This window comes from Perognathus longimembris, chromosome 3 (assembly GCF_023159225.1).
Source record: "Perognathus longimembris pacificus isolate PPM17 chromosome 3, ASM2315922v1, whole genome shotgun sequence".
NCBI lineage: Eukaryota > Metazoa > Chordata > Mammalia > Rodentia > Heteromyidae > Perognathus > Perognathus longimembris.
The window spans coordinates 11,132,769-11,150,250 of record NC_063163.1 but is presented as its reverse complement, the minus strand read 5'-3'; the positions used below and the strand labels follow the sequence as shown (position 1 = coordinate 11,150,250).

Genomic DNA, 17,482 nt, shown 5'->3' with positions numbered 1-17,482 from the left:
TTTTTTTTTTTTTTTTTTTTTTGCCAGTCCTGGGCCTTGGACTCAGGGCCTGAGCACGGTCCCTGGCTTCTTCCCGCTCAAGGCTAACACTCTGCCACTTGAGCCACAGCGCCGCTTCTGGCCGTTTTCTGTATATGTGGTGCTGGGGAATCGAACCTAGGGCCTCGTGTATCCGAGGCAGGCACTCTTGCCGCTAGGCTATATCCCCAGCCCCCTGGCCTTTTTTTGTACATATATTGTACTGAGGAATCGAACCCAGGGCTTCATGTATACGAGGCGAGCAGTTTACAACTAGGCCATATTCCCATAGTCCCAGCTCTGGCCCATCTCTTGAAAGTCTGTCATGTCTACTGCAGCTCTCTAATTTCCAGAAGTTTTCTGAAAGAATTCTGGTTTGGGGGCTGTGAATGTGGCTTCGTGGTAGAGCGCTTGCCTAGCATGCATGAAGCCCTGGGTTCGATTCCTGAGCACCACATAAACAAGAAAAGCCAGAAGTGGCGCTGTGGCTGAAGAGGTGAGTGCTAGCCTTGAGCAAAAAGTAGCCAGGGACAGTGATCAGGCCCTGAGTTCAAGCCCCCAGAACCAGCAAAAAAAGAATTCTGGTCTTTAAATCCCGTGCCAAAACTGAAAGAATGAGGCATTTTACATTTAAATACAAAAACCTATGAATCTATTGGTTATGAATTAGGGCTCTTCATTTGGTCACGTGATTTCATGTCACTTGTTGAGGTAGGATAATTTTCTTCTTCCTCGGAAAACTGTGCTGATTACATAAATGGTGGCTGTACTGGAAAGGGTTCTAATGCCTGTTCCACGTTCTTCCAGTTGTGAAAATTCTCCCTGTACCACTCAACTGATGGAAAAAAGCAAAAGAAAAACAGAAAATCAAAAACTAAACGTCAATCGAGGTTTACTGAGTTCCTGTTATATAAGAAAAGTCTAGCCCCTCAAACGCATCAGCAGACTAGGGCTAAAGAATCTAGTTATGAACTTAACAATGAAACGAATCAAAAGACCTTTTATAACCTGAAAATGTTAGAATTCAAAATATCTTTTTTTTTTCTATTTCACTTCAAAAATCCTCCAGAACTGAATCTAAGGTGTTGAGGGCATTCTGATTTCAGGAAATTCAAGGTGAGGAGATAAGTCATTTATAGTGGTTTTTAGAAGTTTTTATAGAAAAAAAGTATAGTTTATGTAAATACTGTATCAGAGGCAGAGTATGCTAATGTAAGCTTCTTTCTATTATTTTATGTTTGCTACTACCAGTAAAAGCTTTCTTAAGTAAAAGAAATTTAGCAGTTATATGTTGCCTTTGATTTTATTTTCAGCATTTGACTAAAGTATTTTTATTTCAAGGTCCAAATCAACAACTTTCTTCATTTGTGTAGATGTTTTCTAATAAGTACATTTCTAAATAGAGTCCTAACAAATATGCAGACTTTATACTTCTTAATGGATTTTTCAAACACATTGAATTTAAGCTGCAATAATAATTATAGGATATCAGGGATTATATCACATAAAACCTTCTAGGATATGAGACAGTATAGAAATGTGCACCTCATGGGGCTGGGGATATAGCCTAGTGGCAAGAGTGCCTGCCTCGGATACACGAGGCCCTAAGTTCGATTCCCCAGCACCACATATACAGAAAACGGCCAGAAGGGGCGCTGTGGCTCAAGTGGCAGAGTGCTAGCCTTGAGCGGGGAGAAGCCAGGGACAGTGCTCAGGCCCTGAGCCCAAGGCCCAGGACTGGCCAAAAAAAAAAAAAAAAAAAAAAAAGAAATGTGCACCTCACAATCAGTGAAACAGGCATTTGATTAATGCTAATCTGATACAAATACTGATGTACAATTAGTCTATGAAGTTCTAAGTATTTAGAAATATATTAAATGTAAGAATCTAAGAAGTGCAAATGATTTATTGTAAAATTCTAAATTTGTATAGTGTTTCTAACAATGAAATACTTTTATGTTTTTCTGATTACTCCTAAAATGATCCATTTTTAACCTACTTGTTTTCTTTATTCCTTCATTCCAAGGCACTCTAGGTTTCCATCCTAAACCATGAATCTTTTCTGACTTCATTGGATATCTCATGTCATTAGTAGGTCTCAGAAAAAAAAAAAAAACAGAATTAAAATGACATTATGCACATACATCTATATATTTAACACTAAGAAGTATCAGTTGTATTCATGAATCTGTACACTAATTCATTTATTTAATTTAAAAAGAAAATCTCTCTGAACTAGGTGCTAGTGGCTCATGCCTGTAATCTTAGCTACTTAGGAGGCAGAGACCCGAGGATTGTGATTTGAGGCCAGCTGGGGTAGGAAAGTCTTAATTCCAGTTAATCACCAAAAAGCTAGACATGGAGCTGTGGCTAAATTGGTAGAGCACTAACCTTGAAAGAGAAAAAAATAAGATAAGCTTAAGGACAGTGCCCAGACCCCGAGTTCAAGCTCCAGGACCAGTATAAAAAATAAACAATAAACAACAACAAAAAATCTCTAAAGGCGTACTTAATGCTTGGTATGAAAAATGAGGGAGGAGGTAACAAGTTTGACAAGAAATGTACTCACTACCTTATGTATGTAAATGTGTATCACCTTCACAATAAAAAAATAAACATTTTATAAACATTTTATAAAAATCTATATGCCCAACATCTAAACTTCTCTTTGACTTATTCTTATAAAGTCACAATTAAAATATAAGTCTAGTGTTTAAGGAATGAAAAAATAAAAACATATAACTTAGGAGTTTTAAGTGTCAGGCCCTAGGCCAGGTACTTTATTCCCATTGTAATTAAACCTTAGCATACTCATATAAACAAGGTATTATTATCCCTCTTTCACAATGGAGGAAGCCTCACACTTAGAAAGAGCCAATAACTTTCTTCAAGTGTCACAGCTAGTAACAGTGCTATCCTTAGTCTGTATAATATTTATAATTAGGGAAAAATTTACTAGAAAATTCAAAAGCGATAAACTGGTTTTCAGGTAAGACCATAAAATTTATAATTTTCCACTAAGATTTCACAACCTCCCCCCAGTGTTTTAACTTGTTACTTACCTATCATTAACATAATCAACCCAATTTTCCATTTCAGACTCTGAATTGGTCTCTTTGATCTGTCAAAATGAAGAAAAAGCTTTTGAGTCAAATTATAAAATGAGACTAGAAAACAACAATGGTATTTAAGGGCTGATAAAAAACAGACAAGAAAGAACTGCCTCAAAGCACAGGAGATACCAAAAACACTTTCTATACCTCATAAACCACATTCTATCTGAAGTACAAAAGAGAATATGCGCAATATAAACTACAGGAGAAATATATTTTCCTGATTTCCGCTTCACATTTCTACTAGATCTGGATTATACATTATAAATCCTATACACTCCTAATTATTTTATATGTCATTGTTCTTTGATGTTAAACTATACAATTTTGTATTTCTGAAAGTGAATACATTTTACAATTTGAGTGTGTACATTAGTGAATTCATTTTTTGTGAAAAGAGACTAACAGAATTACCAAGGAAAACACAAGTGGGACATGCAATTATGAATTCCACTTTCCATTTGTCTACTTTTAAATTAAGTAAACTGCAAACCACTGATACTGAATAACCTTGTGCTTGCTGTCACTGACTTCTGGATAGTTGTTTATGTACCACCCTTTGAAGGAGTTACATACCAGCTGTATTAGTTCTTTGGCAAGCTGGACAACGGACATTTCAAAATTGGTTCCAATGTTATAAATTTCACCTGGCTTTCCCTTTCTGAGGACAGTGAGAAGAGCTTCTACTACGTCGGTAGCATAGAGGAAATTTCTTCTTTGATGCCCTGAGCCATGGATGCAGCTAAAGAATAAGGTAGAATTGCAAAGTGTGAAACACCAAGCTCTCCCAGAGTAGGATAAATCAAGATTGGTATAGCTCTGTGAACCAGTTATCATGAGGAGCTTAGATATCTTACTGAAACCAAAAATTCTCATAGTTTTTCTACACTGTATCTCTGCAAGCTTTCTGGGTCTACTCAATAAGTGGCAAACATGAATCATGAGAAATACTTTTCAACTTCATTCTGTAAATCCATCTTGCAGAACTAGCTACTAGTTATATGAATTAATCATTTGAGAAAAGGAAAATTATGTAAAGATTGTTGCTAACCTTCAATGCTATAACTCAAAATTCTATGGCAGGTCATTAAGAGTTGAAATTATCTTAGTAAATTAAAAGGATGAACTATGGATTATAATTACCCCCCACCAAAAAAAACTGTCGCATTACATGAATAAGAGATGTTAAAATTTAGTGAAACATTCAAGTCCATGGCCTCAACTCCAAGGCTCTATGACTTTCAAGAAGTGCTGTTGCCCAATATTATCAACAGGCCAGAAAACACAGGAGTGCAAAAGCAAGTGATAACTTACCATTTCCTGTTGTGTTGTAGTAAGGATATAAATTTTGGAATAACCTAAAATAAAATAATGTGGAAATCTTTGCTCATTAATATGAATCTAAATTCATAAGATTAGAGTTACACATAGGGATAAATTCCAGTGCTTTTTAGTCATGAATTCATGAAAGATCCTATAGTATTATTTGATTAGCAAAAGAACTCTGTTGGGCTGGGGATATGGCCTAGTGGCAAGAGTGCTTGCCTCGTATACATGAGGCCCTGGGTTCGATTCCCCAGCACCACATATACAGAAAATGGCCAGAATTGGCGCTGTGGCTCAAGTGGCAGAGTGCTAGCCTTGAGCAAGAAGAAGCCAGGGACAGTGCTCAGGCCCTGAGTCCAAGCCCCAGGACTGGCCAAAAAAAAAAAAAAAAAAAAAGAACTCTGTTTAGTTCATAAAAATGGATTACCTAAAGATAAAATACATAGATGAAGGAGAAATCAGAGAAAGTCCTCATAGGTTGTTTGCTGTCCCCACAAAGCTCATCTCTGTACTGATTTATCACATAAAGGCAGAATCTTATCTTACTTCTCACTTAATAGATGGCTTGTACTTTGTAAAGAGTAAAGTGCCCTTGGACTTAAGGATAGTTTGTGATCGAGGGAAAGAAGAAATTACTATATTTATTTTATACTTGCTAAGGATACTCTAAAAATTAAGCAATGTAAATATGAACACAATGATAAATGTCTCTTCTTTGGACAAATACGTGAATGCAATCTGCTATGAAATAAGAAAACTGTCTTCAAATTTAAGCAGAGCAGTCACAGTTACCTACAACAGCATTTGTGGCAAAGGACCAACTACACAGGATTTTCATCCACTTAACTACTTTTCCCTATCTACTACTTGTTTGGCTTTCTCAGGCCATTCAGCCCTACAACAATAAAGATGAGCTGGGGTACAGTTAACCACCTGGCAGCAAGACAAGTTTATGTACTAGCTTCCCACATCACTGCCTAAGGAGCTGTGAACTTTCTGTCCATCCAGACATACAGTTTTGACTGCAGTCTTAACTGCAGCATGGCAGCAGTGATGGGACTCCTCTCTGGTGCTCCAGAGTCCCCCATGACCAGGCATCTGCCCATACATCATCTCACTGGAACCTTCAAATGTTTTTCTAAGCACCTTCTTTATTCCTCAATTCAAGGATGCTCAAAGGGCCTACAACCATGCCAGCTGGTGTCAAACTGATACTTAAACTCAAGTCTTTAAGCTTTAAGTCTGATGAGACTTGCATATATCCTATAAAGAATGTATAATTACAACACTGCTATTTAAACAAGTAATTTGTAAAAGATTGTTTTAAATAATAAGAGCCTATAGCCACTAAAACCCACTATAGATTCAGAATTAAAATTTACCTTTTGGTAAATTAAGAGAAACAACAACAAAAGCAATACTTGCAAAACTGTATGGTGTAAGCGAACTGAACACCTCGGGGGGGAAAGGGGGAGCGGGGAGGGGGTATGAGGGACAAGGTAACAAACAGTACAAGAAATGTATCCAATGCCTAACGTATGAAACTGTAACCTCTCTGTACATCAGTTTTATAATAAAAATTTTAAAAAAAATTTACCTTTTCTGGATATTGATGTGGTCCATAAACATTACTGATTCTTGTAATGACAACTGGAAACTTAAAAGAGTGAAATTTGACATTAATGTAATGAAAAAATCCAACAATGATTATTTTAAAGGTCTACAGAGTTTTAAACAATAGATACTGTCACCTAAATAATTCTGCACATTTTAGGGTTACAGAAGGTTTTCTTTTCTTTGAGTTCTCAATGTTTTTGTTTTTTAATTTGCTTTTCAGATAGGATCTTGTGCTCACTTTTCTCAGACTAGTATTCAACCCCGATTTGTCTGGATTTTTATTATCCTTCCAATGCTTAGATTATGGGCATGGGCCCTCACATTCAGCTCTTGTGTTTTAGGAACCTTACATTAGAAAAGGTCTCTTCAAGGGGTAAGGGACTCTATGCATCCAAGGTAAGCCTGGGATGCACAGTGGGCCCTGTCTGGAAAGACAGCTAAAAGTGAAAGTGCGGTGGGGGCAGGGGGAGTAGGAAGACAAAGGAAAGGAAGGAAGGAAAGAGGAAGGGGAGTGGGAAGGCAGGGGAAGCAGGGAGGGAGGCAGGGAAAACGACAGGAGAGGATGGAGTTCAGATAAAGGCTTCCCCGCGAAAGGGCTCCTCTTTACTGGAACAAGGACAGGCATATTTGTAAATAAGCTTGACAGAATACTGACTACCTTCTACTTGCTCATTTCAAAGGCTCCCGCTAGTTCTCTAAGTTTGGTTAGGGGCTAAACCTCAAGTTGGCTTTCTCTGTGTCATATCAACCCTTATACATAAAAGAACTACTTCAAATGGAAGAGGACCGATGCCGCTAGGACACGAAAGGGAAGAGAACCTTGTAGTAGATGCTCTTGGTCTGCCTTTCTGACCCATATCCTAATCACTAATGATGACCAGTGGGAAGCCAAATGTGGGGGTTTGAGGTGATGATACCCATTGGGCCAGGCTCCCACAAGGGCGCTCAGAGCCACCCGGGGCGAGTCTACCTCCCATTCACGAGGAGTCAAGAATGCTGAATGATGCAGAGAGAAGCACACGGCAGGAAAGGAAATCTGTCCACCCTCTGTCTTCCTCCACTCATAGGATTCCAACAGGGCTTTTCACTATAGCTGTACCACTCTACCTAGTACTGAAATGGGAAAAATATATATTCAACATATTGCTCTAATAATACACTGAACAAGAAGAGGTAGGTCCTATGTTGTTCACATAGTACAAGAAATCAATATTTTAAATTCCTTAATATGTAAATTTTCTCACACTTTGTCTTCTATTCCAAAAATGAAATGACTTGCAATTTTAGCACATAAGTCCAAAGTAAATGGTTAGTGAGTTTCAGAAATCAGTTCTTACTTTGTATTGTTCCCAATATGACTGTACAAAACATTCAGCAGCCGCCTTTGATGATGCATAAGGATTTGTAGGCTGTTTGGGTGAAGACTCATCAAATTCCTAATTTTTAAAAGAAGAGACAATAGAATACATTTTGAAGTGTCCCAATGCACAAACTAGAGCACAACAACAGCCCAGTGTGGGTTTAGTCCATCCATATCAGGGAACCTACTTAGTAGGTGGAATATATGTTTTCTCCCATTCAAGTTTCTAAACCTTCCTGAGCTTCCAAGGTTAAAGGAGATCCCTCACTACAGGGCAGTGTGGTTGTAGGCTGTATTCTCTAAGCTTACCTGATCAACACTGCCTCCGTATACTTCATCTGTGCTGACGTAAATAAATTTCTCAACTCTGGCTTCATGAGCAGCACTTACCAAAACATGAGTGCCATAGACATTAACATATGTAAACTCAAAAGCTCGGACAAATGAAAGATCTAAAATAAATACATAAATGAGAAAAAAGCTAGAACAATTCAAAGGACTCAAGGGACAAAGCAAATATCAAATACACTAGAAGTACTATTCTTATCTTTCCCCGATAACATTTAATACACAAAAATACACAGATCCAAAGCCCTATTTATCTAAAATATATAAGTACAATGATGTATGCATAGATGATTCTCAGTAATATTATTTAAAGTTGCTCAAATGTTTATGAATTCAAATGTCCATCAAGAGTAAAATATATAAGAAAGTTCAGTATATTCTTAAATTGAGATAGCATACAACACTGAAAATGAAGAAATTATATCTACACCTACGTGGATAAATCTGAGATTTTTTTAAAAGACCCCCCCCAAATAATCTACACACTTGTTCATATGTGTTTATTTTTCAAAAATTCAAAAATAGCCCAGACTAAATTATAATGCTTAGAGAAAAATATGCAGTCGCCAAACTGTAACAAATGCAAAGGCAATGTTAACCAATCAGGAGGCACTGGACACAGACTACCAAGGACTCGGCAACTTTTAACTTCTTGCATTTGCTTCAGTGCTGGCTACTCAGGTACATACATTATCATTTTCTATTTAACCGCACTTCTAAATTCTTCAGAATATATGTCATCTTTCACAATCTTAAGAAAATTATTAGAAAATATCTCAAATGCACAAAAATAGTACAGATAATTTTTTAAATGGTTTAAGACCCATCTCCTCATGCTTCCCTCTCCCTAGCTTGACTCTTATCTAATTTGAAGTTGTAAGATACATCAAAGATTATATTTCAAACTACATTCATGAAAATAATTTTAAAAATGCCAAATAGACCAGTGACCAGGATCTTGTTTTACTGGTAGAGCATGTATATCTTCTTTCAAAGGTATGCATTAAGTTACCCATTCATTCAGTTCCATTACTGGACTTCAGACTTCAGCCTCTAGGGGATTAATCTGCCAATCAAGACTGCAACATAAAACTGCTTACCTACATGTGTTTGTGCAGCAAAATGTAGAACTATATCTATGTGCTCTGTTTCAAAGAGCAGCTTCACAAAGGACAAATCACATATGTCACCCTATATGGAAAAGCAAACATGGAAAAGTCAGTTCCCTTGTACATTCTCGTTCACAATAGCCATTATTTCCATAGACCCCTTCTCCTACCTCCTGCCAATAGAGAATATCCTGAAAATTCAAGGAAGTGGATAGGCGTGTATAGTAAATAGGGTATTTATCCAGCATTTCAGAATATGTGAAATTTTATCAAAAATTGTTGCAAATAAGTGTAAAATTATTATATTGCGCACCAATGACTAGTTTTACCACAATTCTGTGTGTGCACACACATGCATGTTTGCAGGTACTGGGGATTGAACTCAGGGTCTCTCCATCTTGCTTTGCTTTTTTACTCATGACTAGTGTTCTACCCTTGAGTCATGCCTCCACTTGAAACTGTTTGCTGGTTAATTAGAGATAAGAGCATCTTGTATTTGTCTGCTTGGGCTGGCTTTGAACCCAGATCTTTAGATCTCAGCTTCCTGAGTAGCTTAGCAAGAATAACATGCATAACCCACCAGGCTGAGAAAATGTTATCATATTTTTATAAGATTGCTACATTCAACAAGGAATGTTTCGAGTATGTGACAGTAGTAGGGTTTGAACTTAGGCTCTGGGCACTATTCTTTAACATTTTGCTTGAGGCTGGTGCTCTACCACTTGAGGCATGGCTCTGCTTCCAACTTTTTGATGGTTAATTGGAGATCAAAGCTGCGTGGACTTTCCTGTTCAGGCTAGACTCAAACCATAATCCTTAGATATCAGTCTCCTGAGTAGCTAGGATAACAGATATGAACTACCAGCACCCAGCTAGGAAAAATTTTAACATTGAAAGAAAAAAAAAAAAACCTTTGAAAGAACCATTACTGAAATATATTCAAACTAAGTCTAATAACTAACGTATATTTATTATTTTTATAGGCATTGAATTTTTCTAAAAATACTCATTCTCAACAAATCTTCAATAACTGAGGAAAACATTTTAACATTAAATGGGATTATGAAATAACCCTTAATATATTCTTTCAGTTTTACAGTTATAAAAAAGAGTTTATAGGATTATATTCTTGGGGGGGGGAAAAAACCCATAAATTATAACATAGCTTCATGTGAGAGTATTGCTTCCCTCTGAAAGTGAAGGGACCAGCTCTGTGGTTTATCCTTTGGACCTGTCTAAGAGAAGTAGATGAGAATCAGTAGTTCAAAAGCAATGGCCTTCATAAGGAAGACCAGCTTCCCTGATGGCTGATTTTCGTAGTAACATCGTGCTTCATATCAATTGTTGAAGAAGGCATTAAAACAAGAAGCCAGCGAGGACTCAAAGTCACAACCATGCAAATTCTGTTAGTTACTCATGGATTTGCTAATGTATCAAAAAATCAAATCATAGCTTTATCTGTAATGTCAAACTAAAGTAGAATTCTCTACAGCATGTGCTACTTCTGGTAATGACTATCTGATCCTTTAAAAGGCTTTAGTAAGTGTATCATGTAATTTTTATTGGAGAAAAACATTATTTCTTCATGACTAGAAAGGCACAGCACAGTAATTATAAAAATCTCACATACCTGTATAAATTTGTAGTTTTGTTTGCTAGAAATGGCTTCAAGATTCTTCAGACTTGCACAGTAATCCAGCTGGAAATCAGAGAGTGGGGAAAGAGGAACACAAGAATGTGACATTAGATTTTCCTATAAAATAGAAATGTATTTTAAGACTACAGATGATAAAGGCTGGAAAATCAATGTGATTGAAGTACTTTTATACATTTTAAAGCTCTGACATCTTAAAAGTTTAAAAAAGTAATTTTTCTTACTCTTTCAAAATATCAAATAACTCAAACTAACCTTTCAATGAACCTGTACTTAAAAATGTTCCTACCCTCTATATACCAGTAGCTCATGCCTGTAATCCTAGCTACTCCCAGAGGCTGAGATCTGAGGATCACAGGAAAGTCCATGAGACCCTTATCTCCAATTAACCACCAAAAAACCAGTAGTGGCGCTGCGGCTCAAGTGGTAGAGCACTAGCCTTGAGCTGGAGAACTCAGGGACAGCACCCAGTCCCAGAGTTCAAGCCTCATGAACCTAAAAAAAAAAAAAAAAAGTTCCTGCCAAAAATATGCTTGTAGCCATTGGTGGCTAGAAAAGTTTACCATTAGGAACTAGTAACTAAAAATAAAATCAAGGGGCTGGGGATATAGCCTAGTGGCAAGAGTGCCTGCCTCGGATACACGAGGCCCTAGGTTCGATTCCCCAGCACCACATATACAGAAAACGGCCAGAAGTGGCGCTGTGGCTCAAGTGGCACAGTGCTAGCCTTGAGCCGGAAGAAGCCAGGGACAGTGCTCAGGCCCTGAGTCCAAGGCCCAGGACTGGCCAAAAAAAAAAATAAATAAAAATAAAAATAAAAAATAAATAAAATCAAAGTAGCCATTTGTATTATGTGTTTACATCCCAAAACATAGTAACTACCAATCATAGCTTTCACATTCTTCAGGGAGACTCCTACAATATTCTCAAATCCAAATTAATATTATTTCATTTAAAAACACACACAATATTCCAAAAGCTAAAAATAATAAAACAAAGCATATAATACCCAAAATACAACAAAATACCAAATTATACTAGCTCCTAGTGCAATACCAGTAACTACAATGTTACATTAAATGTTGAATTTAGAAAGATTGGACCTGTTTTTGTTTGGTAGTTGGTATATATATATATATTAAGCTGCACTTGGGTTTGGCATGGTAGTACATGCCTGTAATCCCCAATATTTGAGAGGCAGAGATAGGAGTCTCAAAATTTGAGGACAGCAACCAAGCAGAAGCACAAGATCCTAAAAATAGACTACAAGGATTGGGAGATGTGTCTAAAGTGGTAGCAAGCACTTAACTAGCAAGCACAAGGCTCTGAGTTCAATCCCTAGTATCAACAAACCAAAGCCTTGGTCTGCTGGCAGGGGTGACACATGTCTTTAATGTTGGAATTCAGGAGATGGCAGCAGCAGGAGCTGAAGTTTCAAGCCAGCTTGAGCTACACAGAGAAACACTGTCATAAAATACGAAGGGCTGGGGAAACACAGTCTGTATTAAATCCCTGTCTGGCACAGACAAGGCCATGGGTTTGATTCTTCTATAATTGTTTTCCAGTCCTGAGGTTTGAACTCAGGGCCTGGGTACTGTCCGTGAGTTTCTTTGCTCAAGGCTAGCACTCTACCACTTGAGCCACAGTGCCACTCTGCTTTTTCTGTTTATGTGGTGCTAAGGAATCGAACCCAGGGCTTCATTCGTGCCAGGCAAGCACTCTACCACTAAGCCACATTCCCAGCCTGGGTTTGATTCTTAACACTGCAAAGACAGACAGAAAGAAAAGAACAAACAAGAACTCAACATTAGGGAATGATACAATCCATGATAGTGTTGAAAGATCTTATGTAAGTTTAACTATAGCATGAGCACATACTATAAAGACCCATCATGGCTAATATGACTAAATAAATAACAGGAACCCCCAAAATGTAACTAAATTGAAATGTAACTTCAATGCATAGTTCATTTTTATAAAACTCACCTTGTCCAGATTTACAATCATATAGTTTGGATAATCTTCTACTAAAGAGAGAATCACATGTGATGCGCTGTAAGAAAAGAGTACACCGTGGGAGTGGAAAACTTTTACCTCTAGAGATTGAGTGCTTTCCTAAGCTGCTGAGCATCAGAAGATAAATTTCACTTTTCCAAAATAACAGAAATAATGTTAACCATCCCCCCCCAAATGCAACACTTTTTACCCAATTTCTCAACAATATCTATAAATTAACTCATACTCTCTTTATAACATGTAGGAGAATCAGGTATTATGGGTATAAAGAAACTACTGGATATAAAGAAATGGTTGTTTAATCCAATGATGCTATCAACCTAATCATGCTATCAATGCATGATGAGTACGCTAGTCAGAACAACTGCAGTGAAACTACACCATGCCTTTCAGGAAGTGCAGATACAATTGCATAAAAAGTAACTCAGGTTGAATAGTCATTTGTCTAGGTTTGTATTTATTTATTTATTTACTTACTTACTTATTTATTTTGGCCAATCCTGGCTTCTTTTTGCTCAAGGCTAGCACTCTGCCACTTGAGCCACAGCGCCACCTCTGGCCTTTTCTATATATGTGGTGCTGGGGAATTGAACCCAGGGCTTCATGTATATGAGGGGAGCACTCTTGCCACGAGACCATATTCCCAGCCCATTTGTCTAGGTTTATAAAGTAACTGCTGCAATGGCTGTCTCTACAATAGTTTGGCAGTGCAAATCTGAACCTTCAGGAGAGGTTCCCGAGCGAGTAGTGATCCAAACCATTTTGAATTGGATATCCACGGTGGCTGCTAGTCTTCAGAACACTTGGAAATGGAACCAAAGGCTCAGTGAATATTACCAGACTGCCAAACACTTAAAGCACTGGGCTCCCAGGAGATGGGTAAGCCTTGACCAAATAAATTATGAATTCAGCTTGTACCTGGAAGACCATTGACAACATTTTCTAAAACATAGCCTGCCTAGATCAGCATTTTCACACAAGTAACACACTTTAATGCCCATTAAAAAAAAAGTCATTTTATTAGATGGAACTAGGCTATCTGATACTCTCCCACACATGACAGATTAGAAGAAATGAGCTAATGGCCTACTGGAAAATAAACAGGAATCCAACATCCCTTCCTCTTCCTCTAGACCCTGAGTTCCTTCCTTGAGAGTATTATGCATGCATTTATCCACTCAATAATTACTGAAGATCTTCATGAAAGGGGCCAGGCATTCTTTCAGGTGTTTAGTGAACCGAGTGTCTGCCCTCATGGAGTTTACATTCTACAATGGAGATGCAGGCAGTGAACCAGCAAATACAACCAGGCAATATGCGAATATGCCATATAACATCAGGCTGAAGTTAAGTGTGTTAATAGAAAGACAGGCTATTTATATTTTAGATAAGGTGAGGAAGTAGGTGGGTGTGAATAAAAAGATGAATTCAGTAACGCAATGACAAAGGACAGGCATACCAAGCCCTCAAGAAGAGAAAGATGTTCCAAGAACTTAGAAGGGTATGATGATCCATCAGGGTGGAAAACATAAGGGTTGGGCACTTATGTCTTCTAGAACTAGTAGTCTAAGTATAGTAGTTTGGAGTTTAACTCTGGGAGGAAATGACTGAAGTAAAATCCTATGTATTAGCATGAGCTGGTTTCCATAAACACTTGAGTGTAGGAGAAGCAGACTTTAAGGAAACAGCATGCAGCCAGGATGCTACAGCCTTTGTGCAGACCAAAGGTGGCAGGGGTGGGAGAGGCCGGTGGTCGCGGGAAGAACGTGCTCGGGGAACGGGGAGGGCTGGCAGCTGCACGTGGGTCTGAGAAGGGGGGCAGTCAGCATCTGCTAACAACTGGGTTTTGAAGTAGGCTGAATTATGAGTGTCCGAGGAGAACCCTGGGGGTTCGGGGGGGAGGGGGGAAGAGAGGTGTACCCGTAAAGGCCTGGACATGGTGTCGTCGGTCGGAGGCTCGTCTGGGGGTGGTGGGAATTTCACGCGCGCGCACTCCAAGAAGTGACAAGTGGTGACGGGGCACCTTCGGGCCGGTCAGGGGCGGGGACAGCACCCCAACAGCCTTGCTTTGGGAGGGAGTCGTCTTAACCGAGTCGCAGACGAGCCACGTGTGGCGGGGCAAGGAGTGGGGGGGGGGGGGGAGAAAGCTGGGGTACAGTAGGACCCCTCCCTAAATCACACCCTCCCTCCCACCCCCACCCCACCCCCCCGCCAAAGAGGGACCAAACCGCTCAGGGCGAGCAAGAGCTGAGGGGTACGGTCGGGGCTCCGGAGGAGAAACTGCTCGGCCAGCGGCGTCGGTACCTACATGAAGCCAGCACCGCCGGTCACCAGGACCCGCTTCGCAAAGCTGTCAGGGCCCCGGGATTCCGCCCCGACCGCCATCGACATCGCCCGGCTCGACAGCGCTCGACGCCGTAAAGCGCGAGGCCCGAGGACCGCAGAGAAGCCCCACCACGACTTTTTGCGACACGCCTTCCTCCCCCCCCCCCCCCCGCTCCCCCCGGACACGTACGGGGAACTTGGTGGCAGCTTCCGGAAGGTGGGGCCCTGGTGGTTTTCCCCGCCCACTTTGGGGGAGGCGGGGCTGAGGGGCGCCAGTGCGCAGGCGCAGGTCCTTTCCGGGGCCCCAGACAAGTTTTCCCCGGAGCAATTGGGATAACCCAGGCCTCGGGCGTTTTATAAGCGTGGGGGTTAGGCTTTACTTAAGATACACGGAAGTACAGCATTATAAGTGAGTGACTCCTTTCTTGTACTTAAGTCATCTCTAGAAATTATACACCCAAAATCTGTGTGGTATTCTTTCAGTGTGGAAATGAGGAGTCTCCGTTGCAAAATTAACTCTTAATGTTGTTGTTCATTATAGACATCACAGGAGACTTGCAATCACAATAATGATGCACTCTATCCTTACTTAGGTTATTCTCCCTTTTGCTCACTCTGCCCCCAGACGCCTGGTCCTCCTTACTTTTCTTTGAATTGGCCAGGAATGCTGTTTTCCAACCCCTTTTCCCCAGATGCCTACCTAGTTTCCCAGTATTCAGTCCTCAGATTGAATGTCATCCTATCAGAGTCCTTTTGTCACCACACAGTTAAAATAGCAAGTTCTACCATAACCCTGCAAAACCACCTTAACTTTTTATTTTTCCTTATAGAGCTAATCAACATGAGTCGATGTGATTATTTGTTGTCTCTACACCTTCATTGAGCTTTTTGTTTCCTCATATAATCCAAAATCTCTACAACAGAAAAAAAAATGGTCAGTAAGTACTGTCCAACAGGTAAAGATCTTTCAATTTTTAAAAGATTGTCTTGCTATATAACCAGGCTCCTGTTTTAGCCACCACATTCCACCATTATTACCTTTTTTGAGGGCAAGCATAGGAAATTTTCAAATGCATATACTCTATGGCCCCCGTGATGTGCCATGTTGATCATTTTTATTGCTGTATTGCTTAATAAGGAAAAATGGGACAGAAGTCAAATGTCTGCAAGATTGTCTGGCTTTTAAAATATAGTAAACTGTTATATAGACTTTAAAAATAAAAGGCTATCACAGAACGAGGACCAAAATATATTGAAGTAGATATTTGTACATTTTTTTTCTGATGCATTTCCTCCCCACCCCCTTGTGATATCGCTAAGGGGGCCCACTCCAGGAAGGTCATACACGTAATGGGCACCGTACTCACCTTAGGCTAATTTAAATTTCCCGAGACTTAAGGTAATAATGGTTGCTGTTCTTGATTCTAAGGACTTACACATTTAGCGATTGTTTGTAGTAATGTTCTTCACAAGGAATTGAGGAACCCAAAAGCTTATTTTCAGTGAGAAAGACAAAAGGAGAGGACTCATAGCATTCAAGGCTTATTTTGTATTTCTTCATTAGGATTAATTTTATACCTCTCTTTGGTTTTCAAATAACATTATGAAAATTTTAGACAAATTAAGCAGAGCTAATTTAAGCAAAAAACAAACTTGAGAAAAGAAACATCAGAAGGAAAAGGTTGAGAGCTTCACTAGACAAGCAGTATTTATAGTGGAGGTAAGAGAAGGGCAATCAGACACATGATGAGTAAAGGAAGGAGGAATGCTGTGAGAATTTGCTTATATAAATGCATATTGTTGAAGGAACATGTGCATATATTTATTTGTGAAATTATTTTTTTTAATTTCATACTTTTCATCAACCCAGTCTCCATCTCTGACCAACTGGACCTCCCAACATAGTGAAGGATGCATATAAATCAATACTGATTTACAATACTACCTTTACAAGGAAGTAAGTAAGGAATTGTGGTGCTAGGAGCAACGAACACAGAATTGAGAATCAGAGAAAAAGAAGAGAGGTTGAGTTGAGTGGTCAACTACCTCCCACCAGAGGTATTTGCAAAATCACTTTCCGGAAGAGGAGTTGAAGTACATCCATCGGGAAACAAGAGGTAAGGATGGTGGTTTGAAAGATTTGAGAGCTTGTCTAGAGCTTGAGTCGTGCACTAAAGGTTACAGAGAGTCTCTGAAGAAAAGTGATCATGCAGTCTAATTGCATTTCCGACAGCTTTCTTTCTGGAGCTATGAAGATTGGGTTGTAGACAGTTGAGAGAATGAAGACCAAATGGAGGCCAGGTACCAAAGGCCTAGTGAGTGATGGAAGGGATAGATCTGTGGCCGCTGCATCCTGAACTGCTTAGCTTTGGGGCGCACCAGGAGGGTTGGTTGCTATCATGCCCACCTTTCTGACCGGCTGGGAGAAGATGAGAATGAAGAAGACAGGAAACCTAGGACGGAAAAAAAATCACTCAGAAGCAGAGAAATGTAATTTAGACATTGGTCATGTTCAATACACGTCCTTGAGACATGGTTGTGATATCGGTATAGAGGAGGAAAACTCTAAGCACATGGTTCCAAGTTGGAGAGTTTT

General features: G+C 39.4%; 1 protein-coding gene across 2 annotated transcripts; it reads right to left on the bottom strand.

Annotated features, from left to right (window-relative positions):
- Positions 1 to 579: 579 nt before the first annotated feature.
- On the bottom strand, positions 580 to 14,973 carry Tgds (TDP-glucose 4,6-dehydratase). Of its 2 annotated transcripts, XM_048341181.1 has the most exons (13): positions 14,870 to 14,909; positions 12,532 to 12,598; positions 11,521 to 11,524; positions 10,522 to 10,662; positions 8,883 to 8,973; positions 7,744 to 7,886; positions 7,412 to 7,510; positions 6,055 to 6,114; positions 4,446 to 4,489; positions 3,708 to 3,873; positions 3,081 to 3,139; positions 2,018 to 2,115; positions 580 to 853 (listed from the first exon to the last, which is right to left on the bottom strand). In XM_048341181.1, the coding sequence occupies exons 4-13, from the start codon at positions 10,633 to 10,635 to the stop codon at positions 768 to 770; spliced, it is 960 nt and encodes a 319-aa protein (XP_048197138.1). In that variant the 5' UTR covers positions 10,636 to 10,662; positions 11,521 to 11,524; positions 12,532 to 12,598; positions 14,870 to 14,909; the 3' UTR covers positions 580 to 767. The 2 variants fall into 2 exon arrangements, with proteins under 2 accessions (XP_048197138.1, XP_048197137.1); XM_048341180.1 differs by lacking the exon at positions 11,521 to 11,524 and having other exon boundaries at positions 10,522 to 10,590; positions 14,870 to 14,973.
- Positions 14,974 to 17,482: the final 2,509 nt, after the last annotated feature.